General features: G+C 42.3%; 1 protein-coding gene across 2 annotated transcripts in view; it reads right to left on the bottom strand.

Annotated features, from left to right (window-relative positions):
* Positions 1-22,715, bottom strand: part of GPATCH1 (G-patch domain containing 1) — a 282,152-nt gene that overhangs the window by 223,795 nt on the left and 35,642 nt on the right. For both annotated transcript variants that reach the window (XM_078668539.1, XM_078668540.1), the window contains exon 4: positions 20,213-20,373. In XM_078668539.1, the coding sequence (XP_078524665.1) occupies positions 20,213-20,373 (161 nt within the window). The remainder of the gene's footprint in view (positions 1-20,212; positions 20,374-22,715) is intronic.

Here is a 22,715-nt window from a genome sequence, read left to right as displayed (position 1 = left end):
TCGAGGCCGGTAGCATCCCGACTGTGACGGATCCATTCATTAGGATTCTCAGTTGGAATGTGGCCGGGCTGGACAGGAAACCGCCAATGCCTGATTGGAACGCCCTGGTGGAGGACTACTCCATATGTCTGTTTCAGGAAACCTGGTGTAGGGAGCCTTCTCATAAGGCGGGATATTCATCCCACCATATACCAGCGGTACAAACTGAGTGTGGTCGTGGCCGTCCTTCGGGAGGCCTCCTTGTATGGGTAGCGACCGCGCTCAATTGTAGGGTGGTCGAGCACGATACTCAATGTCCCGACCTTCTCAATATCACACTAATAAATCCTAAGGGCCAGGTTATCCTCAATATATTTAACATCTATGCCCGAGGTGTAAAGGGAGGCAGAGAGTCCCCCATTATAGCACGGCTGGAAGCCTTGCTTCGATCCTCGCCACACAAGCACTGCACCCTGGTGGGTGGCGATTTCAATTGTACCTTTGAGCCCCTTGGCCTCGAAGTTTTAGAGGATCAAGAGGTTGTTGATAATAGGTGGGGCATTCCGGCTTTAGAGCTTGGACCAATTAAGAAATGGTCGGAAGTGGCGCTCCAGGTCAACTCTATAACATCTGAGTTTGACCTGAGGGCACTTAATGGTAGGACCAACTCTGACAAAAAGGGAGCTCATACCTATAATAGGCCTGCGCACTCCTCCAGGATAGATTATCTTTTTCTCCATATCCATTTATGGACTCTCGTCAAGGATATGGTGATTATTCCCACTGTAGAAAGTGACCATAATCTCCTTTCACTCACCTTGTCCAACAGGTGTTTAGATGATTCCGGTAGGAATAATCTGTGCTCCTCAGTCCCGGATATGTCAGTAGTTTCGAATTGCGGTCGTCGGCTGAAATGGGCCAAGTTGTCCCTTTCACCTGAGAAATTACTTTCCATATCACAAATCCCAGCGGCAGCAGTAGGTAACCTTGATCCTCTGGGGAGCGGGGTGGGGGATGTATCTGCAAGATTTTGTACTTTAACCCTGGCTCTTAGTGATCTTTTTACTGTCCCAAGTAGCACCAAGGGAAAGAGACCAGGTTCTTGGGCCAGACAGGGCTGGTTTAACCGCACGTGCAGAGAGGCGAAGACTCTGCTGGTCGATGCAGTTAAATCTAAATCCCAAATAAGGATTAGGGAGGCTAGAAGGGCATATTCACTTTGCCAAAAAGTCGCAAAGAAGGAGTGGGAAGACAACTTCTGGCAGGAACTCCTGACGGCTAGTCGCGGGAGAGATGCGAGAAGCTTCTGGAATTTGGTGGGTAGTAGGAAGTGTCCTGACGACACCTTGAGGACGTGTACTATCACAGCCAAGGCATGGTTTGATCATTTTTCGGGTCTCTACTGTGCTATTGAAGGCCCACTTAACGACCAATTCATTCTCCCCTCCTATCCTATGGATAGAGACATGGTTCTCTTTTCAGCCCAAGAAGTCACGGATATAATTAAAACCCTTCACTAAAAGCAGCAGGCCCGGATGGGTTACCAGGGGATCTTCTTCGTGCACATCCAGGTGACTGGGGGGTGTTGATCTCAGCTCTCCTCAATGCCATCATGGAGGGAGGGTCGGTTCCAGAGTCCTGGAAAGGGGCCGAGGTAGTCCCAATATTTAAAAAGGGAAATCGTGATCTACCGGGAAACTATAGGCCCATAAGCCTGATAGACTCGACCCAGAAGGTGGCGGGAAAAGCAATTTTGGGTAGGATCCTCTCTTGGGTAGACGAAAACCATACACTATCCGAGATGCAGGCTGGGTTCCGCACAGGTACAATTGAACAAGTCTTCAGACTCCTGTTACTGTACTGGAAGGTGGTGGTACTGGGCAAGGGCAGCCTTTATCTGGCCTTTATAGACCTAAAGACTGCCTTTGACCTTGTCCCCCGGGAGGAACTCTGGAGGGTGCTGTACGGCCTTGGGATGCCCCCATACATTGTGGACCTCCTAATGAAATTGCACAAAGCTACCTATGCCCAGGTCAGATGGGGCTTGAATGGGGAGAAGACCGACAAGATCAAGGTAGAGAGGGGTGTACGGCAGGGCTGCGTCCTAGCACCCACCCTTTTTTCACTTTATGTGAACGGGGTGGTTGATTACTTGCTTGAAGATCCAGCAGACGGCCCCACACTCTGTAATGTTAAGATTCCAACCTTGTTGTTTGCTGACGACACCCTTCTCATTTCGAAAACTCCCCAGGGCCTCCAAAAACTCCTGAACCGGTTTCAGGACTTTTGTGTAAGGAGAGGTCTCGTCATAAATGTACAAAAAATCAAATATTTAGTTCTGAATCCTCCCAGAAAATTGGGGTGCCCCCCTATCCTGAATTCGATCCCGCTGGAAAAAGTTGCAGAATTCGACTATCTGGGAATTCGGCTGAGCGACAGTATGAGTTGGGTACCCCATATCACCAAAATGACACTGGTCCACAAAAGGGTGGGGGGAGCCCTGCTTAAGGAGTACAGCACATCATCGAAATATTGTGTATCACCAATCATTGATATATACAAGGCTAGAGCGGTACCTGCATCGCTATATGGAGCAGAGTTATGGGGTTTAGGCTGCTTGGAGTCCTTGTCCAAAGCAGAGAATAAATTTATTAAAGATTTAATGGCTGTCCCGATGAGCACCCCGACTGTACCGATGCTTATGGACGCAGGTTGTAAACCAATTAAAGACCTGGCCCGCCTTCGGCCCCTCCTACTGTGGGCACGACTCTGGAGAGTCCCGGAACTAAAATCCTATGCAGACGGGCTGGCAGAGATAATGCATTCGGTTGGTTGGTCAAAGATTAAGTGGCTCAGGGACATTAAATACCTGCTTGGGGAACTAGGTCTGGACAACTGCTGGCTTACCCATTCAGCTCCCCCAAAGGAGATCCTGAAAAAAATATATTGGGGTTGGGTGTCCACAAAACTTATGAGCAATCAACACCACTGCAATTCCACTGCAGTATATTTAAGGATTAAAGATGTCACTGCCTTTGAACCCTTTCTGGACATTATCACCATCCCAATGGATCGGGCTCTGTACATCAAGTTCAGACTAGGAACTTTACCTCTAGCTGACCTCCTTTCCAGATGGAACTCGCAAAAGCAGGTATCACGCTTCTGTGCCCTCTGTTCTGACTGTTGCGAAACTGTGGCGCACTTTCTCCTTGATTGTCCAGATTATGCGCGCCCAAGATCTTTTTGGCTTAAACCGCTTTGTAATGAGATGGGTATCCGCAAGTATTCTGAGGCTCTACGCATTTTATTGACTAACACTGCCCCCCCTATTGTCTGTGCTGTGTCTAAATTTTTTAAATGGGCCTGGTTGATACGTCTTAAAAGACTGTCTTTATCGATTTAATGCTTTTTTAACAAAGTTATCTATTTATTCTGTTTTATTATTGATGTTATGTACAGTCTGTGAGTTCTGATATGTCGTTTTTTATATTTTTGTGTAATGCTTTTATGATATACGCATATCGAAATAAAGCTATCAATCAATCAATCAATCATTAAAATCAACAGGTGTGCAGATAATGAGTTCCAGGCAGAGGCATCCGACAAAAAGAACGACAATTTGCTCATGGAGGCAGATTTGAATGTAGGAACTTCCAGCAGAAGCGAGTCTTTACTATTCAAACTTCTAGCTCCCCCAACAACGGTGAGGAATCCAGACAGATAAGGGGATGTTTTCATGGATAGCCCTGTGAGTGCTGGTGCAGAATTTTAAAGAGATTGTTAATATAAAAAAAGTTGATGCCGATATGAAAAACAATACATTCATTTATGTGAATGAAATTTCGTTTTTATTAATGAATTCGCCCGTTGTGAACTCTACATCAACCCTGACTCGCAAATACATAGTCAGGCCAGCACTGAGACCTAGGCCCGAGGTTACAGATTGACAGGGCACAGGTGGGGTGGCACTTAGCCGGCAGACAAACGCACAAACAGGAAACCTTAGATCAATCCCATAGATTGACACTACAATGGTCAAGGGAGATAAGTCCTAATAAAGCGCACACGGGCAAAGGGGTACGCGCGGTCATGAAACATAAAATCTGATGTCACATAAGTTAGGAACATATAACCATACAGGTCAGGCAGCAATCATGCGCTCCCCATGCCGGACATTTGGGCACGGTACCCACTGGCCGCAAGGTCTAGGCCCACCTGTATTATCCATTAGACAATTATTCTTGACTCCAAAGGCAGCAACTCACATTCCTCACCATACAAGAATCGCAAGAAACATTTTATTGCCTATGATGAAATATATTTAAGAGAACCACAGATCAATTGTAAATTGTGAAACGACACCAGAACCTAACTTTAAAGCATCTGGCGTATGGCAAACTAGGGAGAAGCGTAAACAGATTACCTGAGCATTCTGCCCCGACATAATCTGTCATATTATCTATTTCATATGTTCTAGATGAATAGTAGTAAGCAGGGGTGGGGGACTCCTATTGCCCGGCGCCCGAGACATGTTGATATCTTTGGGGGCTAGAAGATGTAAATTGAAATAAAACACAGGCAGAGCTGTGGAGCATTCAGCAATCCGCCAGATTATCACTGTGCAGCAGTCTTTCTGAAGGGCTTACATTTTTTCACGAGGTGAATGGGAGATAAAGTAAAGAATGTTTAAAATAATTTTCCTTTGAGCTGACTCATTCTTTACAGGACCTAATTGTTAGTATCAGTCATTTGCAAACTTGCACTGAAATAGCATTAAACCAGAAAGGAACCACTGTAAGAACAACAGGATACTGTCCTAAAGCTTTCAGTGTAGGTTGGCAAATTGAGTTCATTATTTAATGCACAGGCTGTTTCTGTATTTTCCGTATCTCCTAGATTTCCTTTCTTTATAGTTGTATTTATATAAATAAATAATTAAACATCTCATACAAATATACAGCACATCTTACACAGGCAGCAGCTTATACTACTGGGGAGGTTGGGTTTGCTGGGGAGTAGGCCTGTGGATGGTATGCCATTCCAACCATAAGTGTGCTGAGTATGTTTACGTCTTCAGATTATTTTTCTGTGCCAACAAAAGGATGCGAATTCATGAAAAGCAGTCTCAGCCACCTAATACTTTTATTTTTTAAGACCTCTGCTACAAAGAAATCGGCAACAAGGATACCGGTGGTGGTAAGGTAGTATTTACAGAAAAGGGGCAATCGTTTTCGCCCAGCATAGGATTACTAATCATCGTATGAATAAGCACTTAATTCTGTGAGTCAGTTAAAATCATTTACATCCATTGTAGAAGCTTAGCTTATTTCAAAGAAAATGTAATCTCAAGTGTTTGCACACACGAGCTACTAAATCCTCAGTTTTTCAAATCTTCCTGTGTTTTTTTCCATTTTAGTACTGCTACAGTATGTGAATAGCCATATGATGCACCATCTGTCACAACTGATTGACAGTCATTCTCAGTATAATGAGTCTTACAGCAGCTCCTTCCTATGCAAAGAAGTTGCACCTTGCTTTATGGAGTGACAAAAGTATAGCACCTGAAGTTGATTATCCAACAGTTTTTAGTGCTGTGTCTTACTACTTGTTGGGTGAATAACAGTAATGTCACTTTTCCAGTTTAAAATTACATTTTACATTTGCATTGATGCAAATCATTTTGGTCAGTTTCATTAAGAGTAAAAACAAAACTTTTAATGTTCGTATCCCGACCCCTATCATTGATTTACAGAGCAGGTGGAACAAGTGGATTTCTTTAAAGGACTTGAAGATTTCTGTAGCATTTTGTCCCTTGGACAGTATGGGATTATTAAAAAAATTCCACAAGGCGGCCTCAGAGACGATCCCACAGAAGTCATCGTTTTTCGATTGTCAGCACGCTAGGAAAGGTGAATATTTATTGTATAGCCCTTTATTGCTCCCAGGACGCTATTTTTGCGATAGAGCTATCCTGATTGGGCAGAGTTGGCACCTCAATCTCATACTTTTAGTCTAAAAGTGTCACTTTTTCAGTGTCACTGGTTTCTTAACAGCATTGTTATATAAAGGGAGTGAGAGGTGTTGGTCGCCTGGACCGCTGGACGTGACACAGGGTGCCATTCGAACAATTATAGAAAAAGATTTGGACCTGAGAAACTAGGTGTAGCTTGTGTGTGGCCAAGAGGGGACTGTGGTTCTGAAGGTATTCCTTTTTCGGTATCCATTACCATTACCTTTGTCCCAGAGCCGATATTGGCAGACTATCAGGCTCACTTGGTGCTGTGTACCGCGCAGAGCTTCCCCTCGTCACAGGATAGCATGCGCTACGAGCGGGCTGAGAGATTTTTGACAAAGCAATCATCATTTTTCAGTCCGCTTTTGGTTGAATTGGTAATGTACATATGATGTTATGCTGCTACCATTTATTGCAAATTGTATATAGTTAATATCATGCAGCTCCTGTCCTAAGGTTTCATGTTCGATACATATGAGGGTCCTGTTATTTCTTGCAAACGTATTTTCTTTTTTTTTTTTTTAAATCAACATTGGTCATCATGAGATGTAATGGATGAATCGCTCAGTTTTACATCAGACAATACATGGAACAGTCCATTGGTACACATTGGACTCTCTTAAGCAGCATTTCCCCAACTGTGAGTCATGACTCACTGATGTGATGCAAAAGTCCAAACAATAAATAAATATGTCTTTAAATTCTGTAACTATCTTGTCACATTTGCTATGCTTCAAAGACAGAGGTCAAATGTCAGGCTATGTCTTATGACAAACTGCTGCTTATATAACACTGGGATTGTGTTTACAAACTCCTCTCACTTTGCAGTCAGAGAAAGAAAAGTAAAGTGAATTATATGACAATCTCGCTGGGATACAGGGAGGGTGAAAGGAAAGGCTGTAGGATGTCATTTTTTGTAACTGACAACAAAATGTAAATACCTGTAACTGAATTATACACATTCAGTAGTTAGGAAAACAAAAAGGAACCACCATTTTTTTGTAGTTGTGAAGTGGAATGAAAAGAGATTTGAATAGCATCAAAACAAATCAAGACACTTTACTTAGTGATGCACAAATGATAAATATTAATTGAAACACTATTTCTACACATTATCATTTGTGTGCAATATAGTTTTTATCAGTAAAATTGTAGGTCTCTGCAAATTAAGAGGCCATTTAATGAAAAGTGTGCTGTCTGTTAATGACACTGCGCTACCGCACGATGCTTCCATTACATTTTTTAAAAACAAACCCGCTTCAGGTCTATGAAGCTAGGTGGGTTGTGAAAGTTTACTGTTCTAAAAATTGAGTTGTGGTTCTAAAATGTTTGGGAAGCCCAGCTCTTAATTATCTATAGGGCTTACTACAGTGATAACTTCTTCATTCATATTTGATTGAGAAGATGTTCTCGTTAAATAGGGCAAACCGATATTACCTTTCTGTAATTCTACTGTAATATTCTTTAAAAACACAGACTGATTTTGTTAGCATTATTAATGCTTCTACAATCTGTTGCCTTGTCCCGTGCATTAAAAAGAGCACATCAAGCAACGAAGCAGAGGATGAAGGATCAATATCTGTATTGGCAGAGGAGAGAGAATGACATTTATTCTCGGTCATATTCCCAGTTTGAACTTTCATATGTATGCTAGGAGGTTCATCTATAGCAATACTAGTGGACTGAGATAGTTCTGCCTGTGTTTCCTGAAACATAGAGACTAAGGGTAAATCTAAATAAGGTAATGGAGGAAAACTAATGCCCTTTTGCGCAAAAGGTGAAAGAAAAGGATGCAATACAACAGTTCAAAATATATTATTGATTATTCATTACGTTATTCAAATTTGTTTATGGGTTTACTTTACATGAATTGGCATTAGAATCGTCCCCTTCATTTTTTTAACAATAATGATTTTGGGGGAACATCTTAAAATGCAGCAAGCCAAGCCAGAGATCAATAGCTGTGATAATGGCTCCAGGATGAAAGACCCTCAAACGCAGCTCCTCGATGTACTATGAGGCCATCTATTGGCTAACAAAGCGGAATTTTTAATATCTGCACTACCACCCTGAAGTCATCCAGAATTAATACCAGCACTAAGCCGGTTGCTTTTCACATCTCTTGCAGCGGGTAACTGTAAGCCGTACCAATGCCACCTAACAGGCACTCACCTTACTCCTGAGGCCCGTGCCTGCCTTCAGAACTTCTACATGATTTCAACAACAGAGAAAACCATTCAAACCCTCAACACCACTGATCACAGCCGAATACCAGCTTACCTCTAGGCAGGAGTGATAACAGCAAACAGCAGCTGAGTGTAATCTGTCAGGCAAAGCAGGTAGGGGGAGAGTGAGGGCAAAGGCACAAGTGCACACAAATGTTTCTTTTGTGCTCTGATTAAGCAAAGTCAGATGCTGCAGCATGCAAGGGGTGAGCTGTCCAAGTGTGTATGTGGATTACTATGCACAAATGGCCTCACTAAGGAAACCTATAATGGCTGCAGCATCCTTGTTAAATAATGCAACAGCATCAGGGTCTGATGCGACAATGGACGCTCACTCACTGGCAGTGCTTGGTACTGATGTTTCTGCCGACCAGTATTACTGCTGTGTAATCCTGAAGTAACATCAGTAATAGCCTACACAAGCAGGATGCTGTAAGAAATTGGGTTAATAGTTGATGGTGTTAAATACCCACCCCAAGTAATAATCACAATTCTTGTCAGATTCTTGTCAGGGTGAACCACTAAAAATCACTAAATAAACAAGAGCTCAACCCCTGATAGCTACATCACAGAGTAGACAGGCTTAACTTAGAGGCATTATGCGAAGTATTTATGTAGTACTAAAGCAGTAATAAAGTTGAAATGCAAAAACAATAAAAATCTCAAAACGAATTAGATTGCAGTAAAATGTAATAAACAAAGCACCAAAATGACAAAAAAACAATAAGGTGAATCGGAACTAAGAATTTTTAGAATTTTAAATAGATTTAGCGTAAGAAGCACAAAGGATCAATGATCGTCAATGGTCGTGTTAGAACAGGACCCAGGTACAATTTAACACTGAACACAATGAAGCGCAGGTCGGAAACACAAAGCAGGTTCACCCTGGTCAAAGATTTTACCATCTGACATTGTTCATTTAAGTTCCAATCCACCACAAGAGTACACTTCCAAAGCCCCCTAGGACCTCAGGTGAGGCACTTAGACACTCACAAGGTGGCAGGCAGAGGGCAACAGGAGGGGTCAGTCCTGGTGCCAATGGTCAACTGGGCAGCTGAAAAGAAATGCCTCTTGTATCACTCTTAAGAGCTTTAGAGTCTACTTCTTTGTCCTGGGTGTAAGAGGAAGAGTAGGTTCCCTTCTTCTCAGGTCTCAGACAGCGGGTTCAGTCCTCTTGTGATCCTTCACAGGAGTGTTCTGAAGTGGGTGCTTGGAAATAACACATTAATGCCTGGTACAAGCAAGCGAGTGGCAATGACCCCTGGGAAACACCCAAATCAAAGGGATAGAGCTAACACTACCTGCTATGGGCATTTCCATGAGGGCTGAAACCTTTTGCCACACTAAACGTGGTCTCTGAGGGCTGGGGGGTGTGCAGGAGTGTACTATGGTTATCCTAGTGTTCGCCCAACACTAAAATCAAGTTTTAGGCTCTTCCTTAACCCCAACAAACTCACAGACAGAATTCTGGTAGGACAAAGCTAAGCTTTCAGCAACCAGACAGTGGATACACACACATTGTTTTGGCATTCTGTTTCCTTCCGTTCGAAGTGTGCCCGAATGACATTTGAGAAACCAAAGCAGACCTGCCAAGCAGGTCTTAATACTACAGCAGGATCTGAAACTGTGATGTCAACAAGAGGCCAACTGTGATGGAAGTTGGTCTGGCTGGAGGGACAAAAGAAGGCTACAAGCCTGGGTGCTTGTGACGGGAAAGGCTTTTTTGAAGTTAATAAAGTCCTTTGGCCCAGCCCACAGGCCATCCTGTCAAGGGAACAACACCACCTCCCCATACCCAGGGCCTGTTGTCCCTGTCCTGAGAGAAAGTTCACATCTCATTCATGCCACTGAAATGCTAATTACTGTCTGGCAAAAGGAAAAAAAACAAAATTCAGATTCAACTTCCAGGGACTTCAGGTATGGTCAAGGTGACTTTTTAAAAGTCAACTTTCTAAAATAGTTATTACACATCAGATATGAACTGGGTATGTAATAAATATTTAAAAAAGTTTAAGAATTAAATTGGTAGGTATTTCCTAGGCAGCAATACCATTTATTAAACGTAATATTGTATTACAGTGATTTCCTATGGAACAGACAACCCTACTACAGTAACAAGCATTTGCAATGCAATAGGTCTCGCATTAGGAAAGTTTGAGCTATTGGTATTGTAACTGACACATTTTTTATTTGTGTTTGTTTTGAAAATAGCGAAATTAATAGCTTTGTCATTTACAATGCCTATAGTTATACCTTTCCCAAATGTGACACCTATAGCATTTGTAATGCAACATGTGTTGTATTTACGTGAGTTACATATATTGATATTACAAATAACAATGTTTTTTTTTTAAATAATTAATACTTAAATTAAAATTATTGTAATTTATAATGGCAATAGCTTAAACTTTTGTAAATAACTTTTGTGAAGATTATGTTCAGTGTATTTTATTGTGACGAAAATCCAAGAACAGAAGTGAAATATTAACATTTTTTGGTGACATTTGTAATAAAGTTTGAAACATTGAGCGAACATATTTGAACCAGTTGTTGTTGAATTGTTGCACAGATTGATGCTGTGGTGGCGCTGAGTGATGTTGTGGTGACGAGTGGGGGCTAATGTGTGAGGGGGCAGTGTGTGAGGGTGTGGGGTCTGATTGTGCTGTGTGTGTGCCCTAAAGTAGTGTGAGTGAGCAATGTGTGAGGGGGCAGTGTGTGAGGGGGCAGTGTGTGAGGGGGGTGATTGTGCAGTGTGTGTGCCCTAAAGTAGTGTGAGTGAGTAATGTGTGAGGGGGCAGTGTGTGAGGGGGCAGTGTGTGAGGGGGCAGTGTGTGAGGGGGCAGTGTGTGGGGGGGATTTGTGTGAGTGGTCTGTGTGTGAGTGGGCAGTGTGTGGGGGCAGTGTGTGAGGGGGCAGTGTGTGAGGGGGCAGTGTAATGAGAGTGTGTGAGGGTGCGAGGTGTGCGAGGTGCAGTGTGTGTGGCCAAAAGTAGTGTGAGTGCGCAGTGTGAGGGGGCAGTGTGTGTGAGGGTGCAGTATGTGTGGACTACTTCACTGTGAGTGAGCAATGTGTGAGTGCGCAGTGTGTGAGGGGCAGTGTGTGAGTGGGCAGAGTGTGAGTGGGAAGAGTGTGAGGGGGCAGTTTGGAGTGGGCAGTGTGTAAGGGGGCATGCCTATAATACTGAGGTCTAAAGTAACTATTGTATAGATGTACTATAGTTTATTTATAGTAGTAATTATTACTTATTTATATTATTAAATACTTAACATTATGTTAGGACTGTCCAAATAATATTTCAGCCCAATACTTTTCTATAGCGAGATTTATTGGAGCCTCTTTACAACGTTGGCACGTTTAGCTATCAACAGTGCCTGACCCCTTCTCTTGTGCAGTGATATCACCAGCATGCCAATTATTGAAAAGGAAGCCTCGTCACCACCGCAAACATCGACAATTTATATGCCAACTACCATCCAAGAGACATGTGACGCATCACAGACTTGCAGTACAGGCTAGCATTCAGTTACTCCAGAAGAGGGAACCCCTGTATCCGATTAACGTGACAGCAGGACCTTGGGACACTTAATGACAGCTGTGGAATATTACATCCGATTACAAAAGAGGAAGTACTTGTGGTGCTTTAGACCCACTTCAGTTACATTTGTTCTTATTAAGGACCCAATGCATGTGTAACATCGTAAGGCAGGTCTGCCATGCATTGCATTTTGAGTCGTTTAAAACCATCCCACATTTTACAATAGACGTACAAATACTTTATATAATGTGCATTGCTCGTCCATTAAACGAGACGTATTGGCTATGCCAATGCTTGGTATTACATTGATAGTGCTATCACAGCTACAAAACGACAGAGCAACAAACTCAGCCTGTGATGCGGACAGCACAGTGACTATAAAGCAAAGAAAGAAAGAAAGAAGCCATAACTGGGCAGGGATGCAGAATTCAAGCCTTTGAATAAAAAAAACTTAACAGTGTTGACAGGAGAAGGCAAAAAATGGAACGATAGCCCGTTGCGGTAGAAAATGTGCTTAAAGTTTGGTTCCGGACTGCGAGCCACGTTGGCGAGCAGGACAGAGTTTGCACCAGTGCCTGAGACAGTAAAAGTGAGAATCAGGGAGGAGACACTACATTTGCCATGCATTTACAAAACATTCAAGGAATAAAGGCTCCGGACACGAGCGTAATTAAGTCTGATTGCTCGGGTACATTGCTCCGGATTATATCGACCAATAGTAAATTGCATGATTAGTTCCTGACCCGAGGTCAGTTAAAGATGTCAGCGATGAATTGTCTGCAGGAAACTGCATAGAATCCCAAATGAAGGTGTTTCTTGTCAAGCTGGAGCCTCGAGCTCCGGGGCTGCAAAGAAGAAACAATAATGGCATTGCTTCATAGAGCTGAATACTGTTTGTAATTGCATCGAGTGAATGCCTGCACATGTATGACGAGTTTCTGAGCTAAAAACGAAATGAAGTCAGAAGTAAACATTACAAGCCAGTCAGGAAGGTGGCGTCAAGTAAAATGGCGTACCCCCGAATCTCACATATCTTAAAGATATTCATTGATGTTGGTCGGATTCGGAATGTGGCCCTATTGAAGGTTTTGCGCCCCCGCTGTTTTGGCTGCAAGGGTCAGTATTACCCCTGGAGCAAAATAATTATCACGTCAAGTGCGGACTGGGGTTGTATTAAGGGCCGTGCATTAAGGCTCATTGTTTGTGGGTATAGGCAAGTAGGCGCATATGTAGAAATTCCACGCTGGAAAATTCAAGTCAGGGGACACAGACCAAGGTTAATTGTTCCTATTGTGAGATATTTTGTGATACACCTACCTGCGGGCTTTATGTCCGCAGCCCGGATTGGAAAGGAAGCCAGGCAACCTGTTTTGGGACGGGGGCGGGGCCGCAAACAGGAAGCGGACGGGAGCCCCGCGCATCTGTAGTCAGCCGGAAGATTTGCCTGTTAACTAACGGAGCTCCCGTGGTCGTGGAGAGCCCCGCCTGTTGTCAAGACTGACCCGCAGGCTGCCGAGGGAGACAGGGACACACGAAAAGACCCCGGTAAGGGTGGGGGGGAGGGGGTGCGCGCGCGTATGTGTCTGTGCGTGTGTCTGTGTGCGTGTATGTGTCTGTGTGCGTGTATGTGTGTCTGTGTGTGTGTGTGCGTGCATGCATGCAGAGGGGTGGGGGCTGGCTGTGTGTGTGTGTGTGTGCGCCGTTAATGGATGCGAGTGAAGCGAAAGCAGGAGCTGTGAGTTCGTCTGCGCAAGCGCGGCTCAGAAGCGCGCTCCCGCGGTCAAAACTGAGACTGCAAAAGCGCGCATCTGAGTCGTGTCCCCATTCCCAAATACGGCTCACAATAGTTGTCGAAGCTGACAGCAATCAATGCTTCGCATTGAATGCAGGTCGTGCTTCGACCTAAAAATGGCGTTTAGGAGCAAGTTACAACAAGGACATTTTTAAACATTAACTTTTACATGCTCTACTTTTACATACCATGCACCCCGCCTTAATGGGCAATAAGGCCTACTTAGAGGTAACTTATAAATAATTAAGAGGAGGCTTGTAGGCATGTCCGAAAGGGTTATTTTGATGGGTCGAGTTTGCAGTTCAAATCTGCTAAGTCAGGATACTGGTGACAGGTCCACAGTCATCTTTGCATTGTCACTGCGGTGGGTGGCACAATGAGTGCTGCAGTCTACTGGTGACATTTTACTTAAAGGACCTGGGTACACTTCAGGCACCATATACTAAGATTAAGAGGTAAGTTAAATAGGTCAATTAGGGGTATGCCAGTTCATTATGCTGAAAGGGGGTGCAGAGGCACTTTACCTACGATTAACAATGGTAAAGAGCACAGAGTTCTACAACCAGCAAAAAGGCATACATTTGAGAGTACATTACGCAAAAGATGGTCATTTCTAAAAGATGCCATTTACAATTAATATGTCAAACATTAACAACCACATTCAGAGTAAGAAGAACTTACAAAGTATTGGTGGTCTCTGGAGCAAAAGCCACTGCTAACTCGATCTCATGTATCTCATTTAGCTCTAGGTGTACATCCTCAGCCAGCTCCCACCTGCTATACAGTCACTTCTGGGCCACTCCTCGTACAGAATGAGAATATTAGCTTAAGTACAGTAAATGTGAGTTGAATCTGAATGTGCAACTTGAAGTAAACTGGAAATAATTTCTGTGATTTAATCTGAGGCTATATATATTATGTTCAATATCGTTCAGTATGCTAAGTTCAGGAATGTGAAATACCATTGGCAAGCTGGTAAAATAAATCTTCCTCTTGTTTGGTAAAACTGTACTTCAATTTCAATTTCTGCCCCGAAATCTAAGAGTGTATAACAACCAGAATGAGGAGGTCCTTTACAATGGCCTAATGCTTACAGGCTACGGCATCTAAGAAACAATAGATCAATCAAATGTGAGGCTAAAGCAAAGCCTGCGCCACTTGGTGAAATGCAACATACCTCTTATCAATGTGCCTAAACCAAGTACCCACGTTGGAGAAACGAACCCCCAGATATTACAAAGCCCTGACTTTGTCCATTGGTCCACTCACCAAAGAAAACCTTTAATGGAGCAACCTAGTATCCATTGCCATTACTATGAATTTTTGTACATTGATGACAAATGTTTTCTTAGAGCAGCGGGCTTTTGAAGCAGTTGACAGGAATCTTAAAAGCCCTGGGTGTCCTCCAGAGGAGGGTGTGGTTCACAAAACAAAAGAACAAGCAATCATCGATGTATATATCAAAAAGGAATGCACAGAGTAGCACCCAACAGGTTATCCTCAAGATCAGGACTTTAAAAATTGAAGAGAAGAAAAGTCACTGTATACATGGATTGAAAAGCTGCATTTACATTTCTAGATGACCTGCCAGCACTGAGTAATATATGAGAATGCACCTCGCCAATCTAAGGAGTTGATAATTGGTTACCTGTTTCTTCTGTTTTTCGGACATCAAATGAAAGAAGGTATTTGGTGTTAGGCGAATAGAAAGAGGTAGTCTCTGCAGAACAGGTAGGATTGAGTGTCCTAAATTTATTAGTTTAACCTTGCAAAAGCTTTATATGGTTCAAATCTTTTTATTAACATTTTATAGCCGAGCTTGCATCACATGACAATGAAGTCAAAGCCATTATATGACCTTGACTGCATCACAACTTGGCATAAGTATAAAACAAGTCGCATTCTGCACTTCTATCCAAGATTTCACCTATGTAGTCTCATGTAATTCACAATAAGCCGCTGATATGTTCGTTCCGGGTGCACTCTCGCAGTGAGCCTCAACACCCTCAAACTTCTCTTAAAGATTGGTTGCCAAGACATTCAAACATGGCTTCTCCGTTTTCTCAAATTGTGCCCTTTTATCTTGCAATGTTTATAGCCTTCTTCTCCACCCAATGAGTTCCTACATTTCATGTAGCTTTGCACAATAGTTGGATAATTTGATTTTACCCCCTCTGCTCAACACCACCAGCTTAGCTGCACAGAGCAGCACAGTTGTTAGTCATCTCCTTAGAATAATGCTGGATATGTTAGTCTATCTGAAAGCCCTAAAATAATGTAGGCTGGTAACCTAACCATTGCAGTGTTGTATATGAGGTCTATTTTCTCCAACATTTCTATCCAGTATCCTCTAGAAGAGCTTTTTTAGAGCAGATATTAGGCAACCTGTGCAGTGCAGAATACAACTTATGGTATTCTGAATGAAGACAGCCCTACCTTTTCCACATACAACTGTACCAATTTGCCAACTTTGACCTAAAAAAATATGTATCTTGATTTCATATATAAAGGGGACATGTCTGGCGTTTCTAAATACAAGGTATGTTAAGGTTGTTGTGGAGTTAAAAAAATGCATGAAGTTGAGCTTTGAACTGCAGTTCGACACTAGGTTTAGGGTTAAGATTGTATTGGGAATATTCCATAATAAAGAGTATTTTTCCAAGAAACAAATGTGTTTCCAGGAGGATGGGGGACAGAACCCCCTGTAAATTGTAATGCAGGTGCAAGATGTGAGTGTCTCTAAAGTGGGAAAACATCCAAGAAAAGAAAATGATAAAATAGTGCAAGGATAAGGAACTCTAGAACTAAACAAGGGAACTATCTACTTGCAGACAGTTTACATAGCTACGTTTAGGATGTCCTACTATGAAATGAAGTGTAAGGTGTTGCAGGACTTGCCACTTATCCCTCTCTGAAAGGTAGCATTCTGAAATTCCAACTGAAGTAGACATGAGCTAGGTTTTTTAAAACTGTTTTGCATCAACTTCCTCATATTTAGTAATAAGGTTGAAAACTTCATCTTTTTCTGGAAAACACAGCATTACAAAGATTTGAGACCAATGGTTTTCAGTTGTCAATATAAATCTTTCTGTCCTTCATGTTAAGCAACAAGAATAACATGTTCATATATATCTAGCTTTTCAACCACAGAAGAATACTTCTGCCTACTTATTTCATAACAATCATTGTACAAGAGACCTGCTCTGAAAAGGAAAAATACCTTCTCATGGTCAGGCATTGCAAAAGGCAAAAGAGTGATACAATGTAAAATCATAACTTTGAAAAGCAAAGCACAAAACGTATGCTTGCGGAATAAAACAAATCACCATGGTGACTGCAGACGAATTACATCAATATTCCTTTTTCACATACAAGGGCTTACATGCGTGGGTGAGAACATTCAGAAATTCCATTGTACACAACATAGTTAATAGAACAGAGTAAACAAGCATTGGCATAGCCAATAGGTATCGCCTTTGGGACCTTATAAGTGTTTAGCCATGCAACAGTTGATCTTGTTGCACCAAGGATATTGTGCTGCATAACTAAATACTTATAAGGTCCCAAAAGCGAGACCTATTGGCTATGCCAATGCTTGTTTGTGTAAGATTTGGATTAGTTCGGTAAGTGAAACAGTATCGAAAACCGCAGTAAGATCTAGTAGGATCAATGCTACGGCTTTGCCATAGCTTGCCTGCTGGGGACCGATACTTGAAAGTATAAACAAATACCTATACTGTTACATGTAAAGCTACAAATACCAGAATGCCACTAGCTACAAAGTCAGGCCAACCGGAGGATGTTACAGATGACATGGGGGTTACTTGGCCATGGTGGGTCTCTGCATTTCTGAAAGGCCTGGCACAATTGTAGCAATGTTCAATAGACATGAAGCAAATACCACAAGGGAGTGTAGCAAGGAGGAGGAATCAAGGTGTCTTAATCCGTGCACCAAGATGATTTGTGTTGAACAACAACAGATTGGGAGACAGCGATGATTTGCACGCTCCTCACATCCAATGTCATCAAGTGAAACATCAATGTATCCTTTATTCATGTGAGGCAACATTGCCTCTGCTCCTTGAAGGGATAAATAAAGAGCATTGCTCATCTCTGCCTCTTCCATTCTAATCACAGGGTATATGCAGGGCGTGGTCAGTCACAATCCCTTGCCTGGCCACCAAATAGAACACGATAAGGAATTTCATGACATTTAGGGTCTTATTTAGAGTCCGTCACACAGGTACTCAGTCAACAAGCACTAGCTAAGCCAATGTGCCTCCTGGCTCCTAGGTGTCTGAAGGCAAACAAATAAGTACTGACCTGAGACCTGTCCAGCCCGGTTAGTGCTTTGACTGCAGTGTTATTCTTTCTCTTTAGAGGAATGGAGGCTTAAGAGAGGGGTCCTATCAATCTTCCTGCGTGGTTTTTCAGCTGCTAGAGAAATGCGGGTGCAGTCCCATTAAAAGCATAGCAGCCTTGCAGAGAAGCGATTGGACTCACCCATTATAAGTAAAACAGCAATATAGAGCAATGCTGCTACTGTCCCATTGAATGTATCAGCGCTATGTCAAGAAGTGCTAGTACTGTTAGAAGCACTGGCACTTAGTGAGAAGTGGCATTGCTGTCCTGAACTGCTGAAAGTGTTGAGACTTTGTTCACCAAGCGCAGGTACCTTCTAGAGAACAATAAAGAGGCCCTGTTGGAAACAGTCTGTGCTGCTAGCAATGGTAAATGTTCTAAACTCCCCTAAAGTGCTGGTCCCAACCCATGAAGTATATGTTGATCCTAATGTGAAGTTCTGGCAAAGTATTGGGGGTCTGATCAGAGGTGCCACTTATGACCCTTAAATATACAGTGGCCTGAAGAAGACTACTGGTGCTACAGGGCAGAAGAAGCAGGCGAAAAGTGCAGGTGATGTCCCACTTAAGTTTGGGTGCTGCTCAGAAGAGCCCTACTACCCTTTTGACTGAACCGCAAACCAGACTAGAGGTTCCGTCAGAGGCCTATTTATGGTGAGGCATCCGTGCAAGGTGGGTGTGTTATCCAATTAGAAGAAGGGAAGGGCCTCCATGGAAGTGCAACCATAGACCAAATTAAAGTATAGCAACCCTGCAGCAAAGTTCCGGGGCCCTCCAACTATGCGCAACAGGTGCCCACTGACAAGTGCCGTAAAGGGTCCAAGACATAACCGCTACTGATCCTGCCCAGTTGGAAGTATCTGGGCTCTACCACGAATCGTCAGTGATGGCTCACTAAAATGAATGAGACCTGCTGAGAAGTGCCAGTACTATGATACTGAAGGTATCAAAATACCAGTACTGACCCATTTAAAGTACTGGAGCTCTGATACAAACACTGCTGTCATTCTAGTAACAATTATAGGGGCCCTGCTCACAAATGTTCAGTTAAAAGTGCAATACGCGTACAAATATCAGCCAGCACTGTGCCAGTAAAACACTGGATTTTGCTGACAAGGCCAAGATGGCACCAAAAGACCTGGAAAAGGTTGCTGCAGTAGTCAAGGTGTATAGTAGCCCTGATGGGAAGTGGCACCATCCCATAAAAAAAAAAAAAAATAGGAGTCCTTCAAACAAATTTCAAGCACTGTGGCATTTGAAGCACAATAACGCGCTAGACAAGTTTTATAGAACTTACTGTCTTGTTAAACAAAAGCCAGCCTCACGGAGAAGTGTCACTGAAATCCCATTAAAAGTGTTACAGTTCTACACACAGGTGTTGTTGACGCCAATTAAAAAATAGCAGGGCCCTCCAGATAAATGTCTGTACTGATCAATTACCAGAAAAAAAAAAAAGCCCATTGTTGTTGAAGCAGGTGACAGGAATCTTAAAAGTCATGGGTGTTCTCCGGAGGAGGGGGTGTTGTTCACAAAATAAAATAACAATAAATCATCTATGGATATATCAAAAAGGAATCTCCAGAGCAGCACCCATCTTTTCCTCAAGATCAGTTCTTTAAAAATTGAAGAGAAGAAAAGTCAACGCACAACCCTTAAGGACAATTCAGACACCTTAAGGACAATTCAGACAGCTTCAGGATTAATTCCTGCAGTATCAGCCACAACTGGAGTCAGACAGTGGTATCAAAAGCCTCTCACAAATCTATAAATGCAAGAGAAAGTGGCCCAAGCTTTAGGAAGTTGTACTTCATTTGAACCAGACCCAGCCGTCATGATTACTCCAGAGTACACATGCAATCCTTAAAATCTGCATGTCAGCCCGAATATCCTCCAAAATGACGGTCTCCTGGACACAGTTCAGTTACATTTTCGTATGCAATTCAGAGTAGGCATTCATTTGGGAAATCAGTTGTTAGCATGCTGGCTCAGAATGGTTCCCCCTTTTTTTTTTAACAAAACAACAAAAAAAGTACAATAGTGGCTTCTTGGTGTTCCGCAGCGGGGTGCGCCTGCCACTAAGATGATATCTGAAACCCTGCTCTGGTTACTGGATGCCCTGTACCACTGGAAACTATAACGACTGATTGGTACAGATCACTCATCTGTATAATGAGGGATTAGAAGTGATTTCATTTTAAGGCATGTCAATTCCACAATCTAATTAATGTGTCCACCCATAGTCCAGGATGCCGAAAAGATTATCATCAGTGTTTCACACTCCAAAAATGACATTTTGCATATACCTACCTTGTTGATGCTATTAAATCTTGCAGAACAGTGGCTCCGGGGATGGGTGCCGAGAGTGAGGCAAGCTGTCGCGCCTTTTCCTTTATTCGATCTTTTGATTTAGAAATGAAGTCATCTGTCACCATGATTTCATTTGGGGCAATTCCGTGCTCTCCAAGGTCCTACAAAAAATAGTTCAGTTTTTTAAAGCCGTTCGTATGGCAAATATGGATAAGATACACTCATGAAACACTCAATGGATGTCAACTCAAACCAAAGTTTGAGTTGACATCAACTTTACAACAAAACAGCTTGGAAAAGTAAATAAGTCTGGCATGTTATATTGAGAATTGTATCTGTTGTAACGGTTCCTTGTGCTTGGACACACAATTAAAAAACATATATACAGCCATCCATATTAATTCAGCCCACACCCATATGAATGCATGGGCAGACACAGGGAAACAAATCAATATACACCCACACAGTTACTGACATTGAAAACATTTCACAATAAAAGCAGTCTGGAAGTTTATAGCTCACAATCCACTGCATTAAAACTGCTGTGCATTGAAAGCAAGAAGCCTAAACCAAGGTTCTCCCAAATTAAAAACATAACTGTTATGTGTCCTACTCCTGCCTTGCGTAACGATGATTGCCAGACAATGGCTTTATGACAGCATTGTTTCTTTGCTGCTTCGTGTGGTAGGCTCAGTTAATAGGATGTCCGCCGCTTTTTATTAGTTTGTGGCTATTAAATAATTTAACATTTGCTCTGATGGCGCTTTATATCGTGCACATGAACATTTTCAGCACAGCGCTTTATTTTGTTACTTTGTAGAATGCTCTAAATGAGAGAAGCTGTTGTTGGATGGGCAAGGGCTGGTGCCTTCAATTACAGCACGCGGAAGAGCGCTTTCAAGCGGACGAGCCTGGACAATGTTTCCAATAGATGGATACCTTTATTAAGAGAAGAAGAGAGACACTAGTCGGCAAAGTAAATAAATAATGAAAGACAATATTTCTTCCTTGCTGCAGGAGAGATCGGAGTAATTACTGGCCACTGAAAAGTTAGATCAGGTGATTCTGTCACTTTTGGCAACTGAAAGCGAGCATTACACCGAACCTTTGGAAAGTTGCTTCAGGAAATGAATTAAAAATTGTCACATTAATAAGGCCGAATTTAGCAGCTGCATGTTTAACCTATTTGTATATGCTCCTAGGTATCCGACAACATGCCCACTGAATTCAAACACTACACAAAGTGCTTAAGGGGCTGCATTAGAATTAGCAGACTTAAGCAGCACCCTCAAAGACAGACAATTTTAAAAGTTAGTACGTAAATGACGTGCGAGTTGTATGTTGTGTACGTAAAAGAGATCCATAGTATAATATTGTATAATAAATATTGACATATGACAAGTATCTTCATCGCATCTGTAAGGAAAATTGTGTCCTGTCTTGTATTTATTTTGTGACAAAATAAATCTATAAATCATACGAAATGTTACCATGTCAGCAGAGGAAAGTAAATGAACGTTCAAGGTTGATTAGTGAATTGCATTGTGTGTCTAGGAGAGTCAAAGGCATTATTACAGCAGTTTTCCCCAAAACAAAAAGGTCATAAATCACATTAAATCAGCAAAGTTAATACATCAAAGAACACACACAAGTTCTTGATTGCAAGCTATTACAGGCTACAGGCCATTTCACATCTTCAGTCTAACAAAAGGACTACTTGAAATCCCACCATCAAACCCGAATGTGAACCCAAACGGGCCAATGTAACCATCCACACAATTACAAGTAATGGACGTGCACCGCTTAGTTTAAATTAACCACTTCTTGAGATTCTCTATGCTTTCCTAGGAATCATTCCCCACTCCGGAGTGTGTGCTATATTGCTATTGGTTGCAGTCCAAAAGACCTTTTGAACTGTCTCCCAGGGCACTAGGTGATGTGCTGTATATCCAGCTTAACTTATTCAAAATTTCTTTATATATAAATAAATGAATGGCTTCTCCTTCGTTTGAGAAAATGGCTTTTTATTACCAATGTTTGACTTCACATCAGTTAATTTTCCTACGAAATGCCATGATCCTTTCTTCAATTACAATCTTCCTTTACATCTTTATTTTTCACCATTTAATTCCCAATGCATTTCGGCATTTTGTATGCCTTCATCAGGGTAAAATCTGTAAGGTAAATGACGTTTGTTCAAATGTTTGAAAACGATCCCTAGACGTTTAGCTCCACCCTCCCATGAAGCGCCGCGGCGCTTACAGCTGTACTTTATATTGTGTCTCGGGCTGTGCAACTGTATATGTGTTCTGTCCTCTTCATAGTAGTTCTGCCCTCCTTATTGTAATGTGTGTCCCCGTCGATGTTTATCCCTTTGGAGTTATTAAAGTGGCCAGATTGCTATCACGATGTGTGTAACTGATTAGCTCGCGTGTGTTTGCCTACAGGCATATGAAGGTTAATAAACCGAATGTAGTTTATGGCTATGTGCTCCCTTCAGGTG

Source organism: Lissotriton helveticus, chromosome 12 (assembly GCF_964261635.1).
Source record: "Lissotriton helveticus chromosome 12, aLisHel1.1, whole genome shotgun sequence".
NCBI lineage: Eukaryota > Metazoa > Chordata > Amphibia > Caudata > Salamandridae > Lissotriton > Lissotriton helveticus.
Note: the sequence above shows the minus strand (reverse complement) of the source record. Positions and strands in the feature narration are given on the sequence as shown.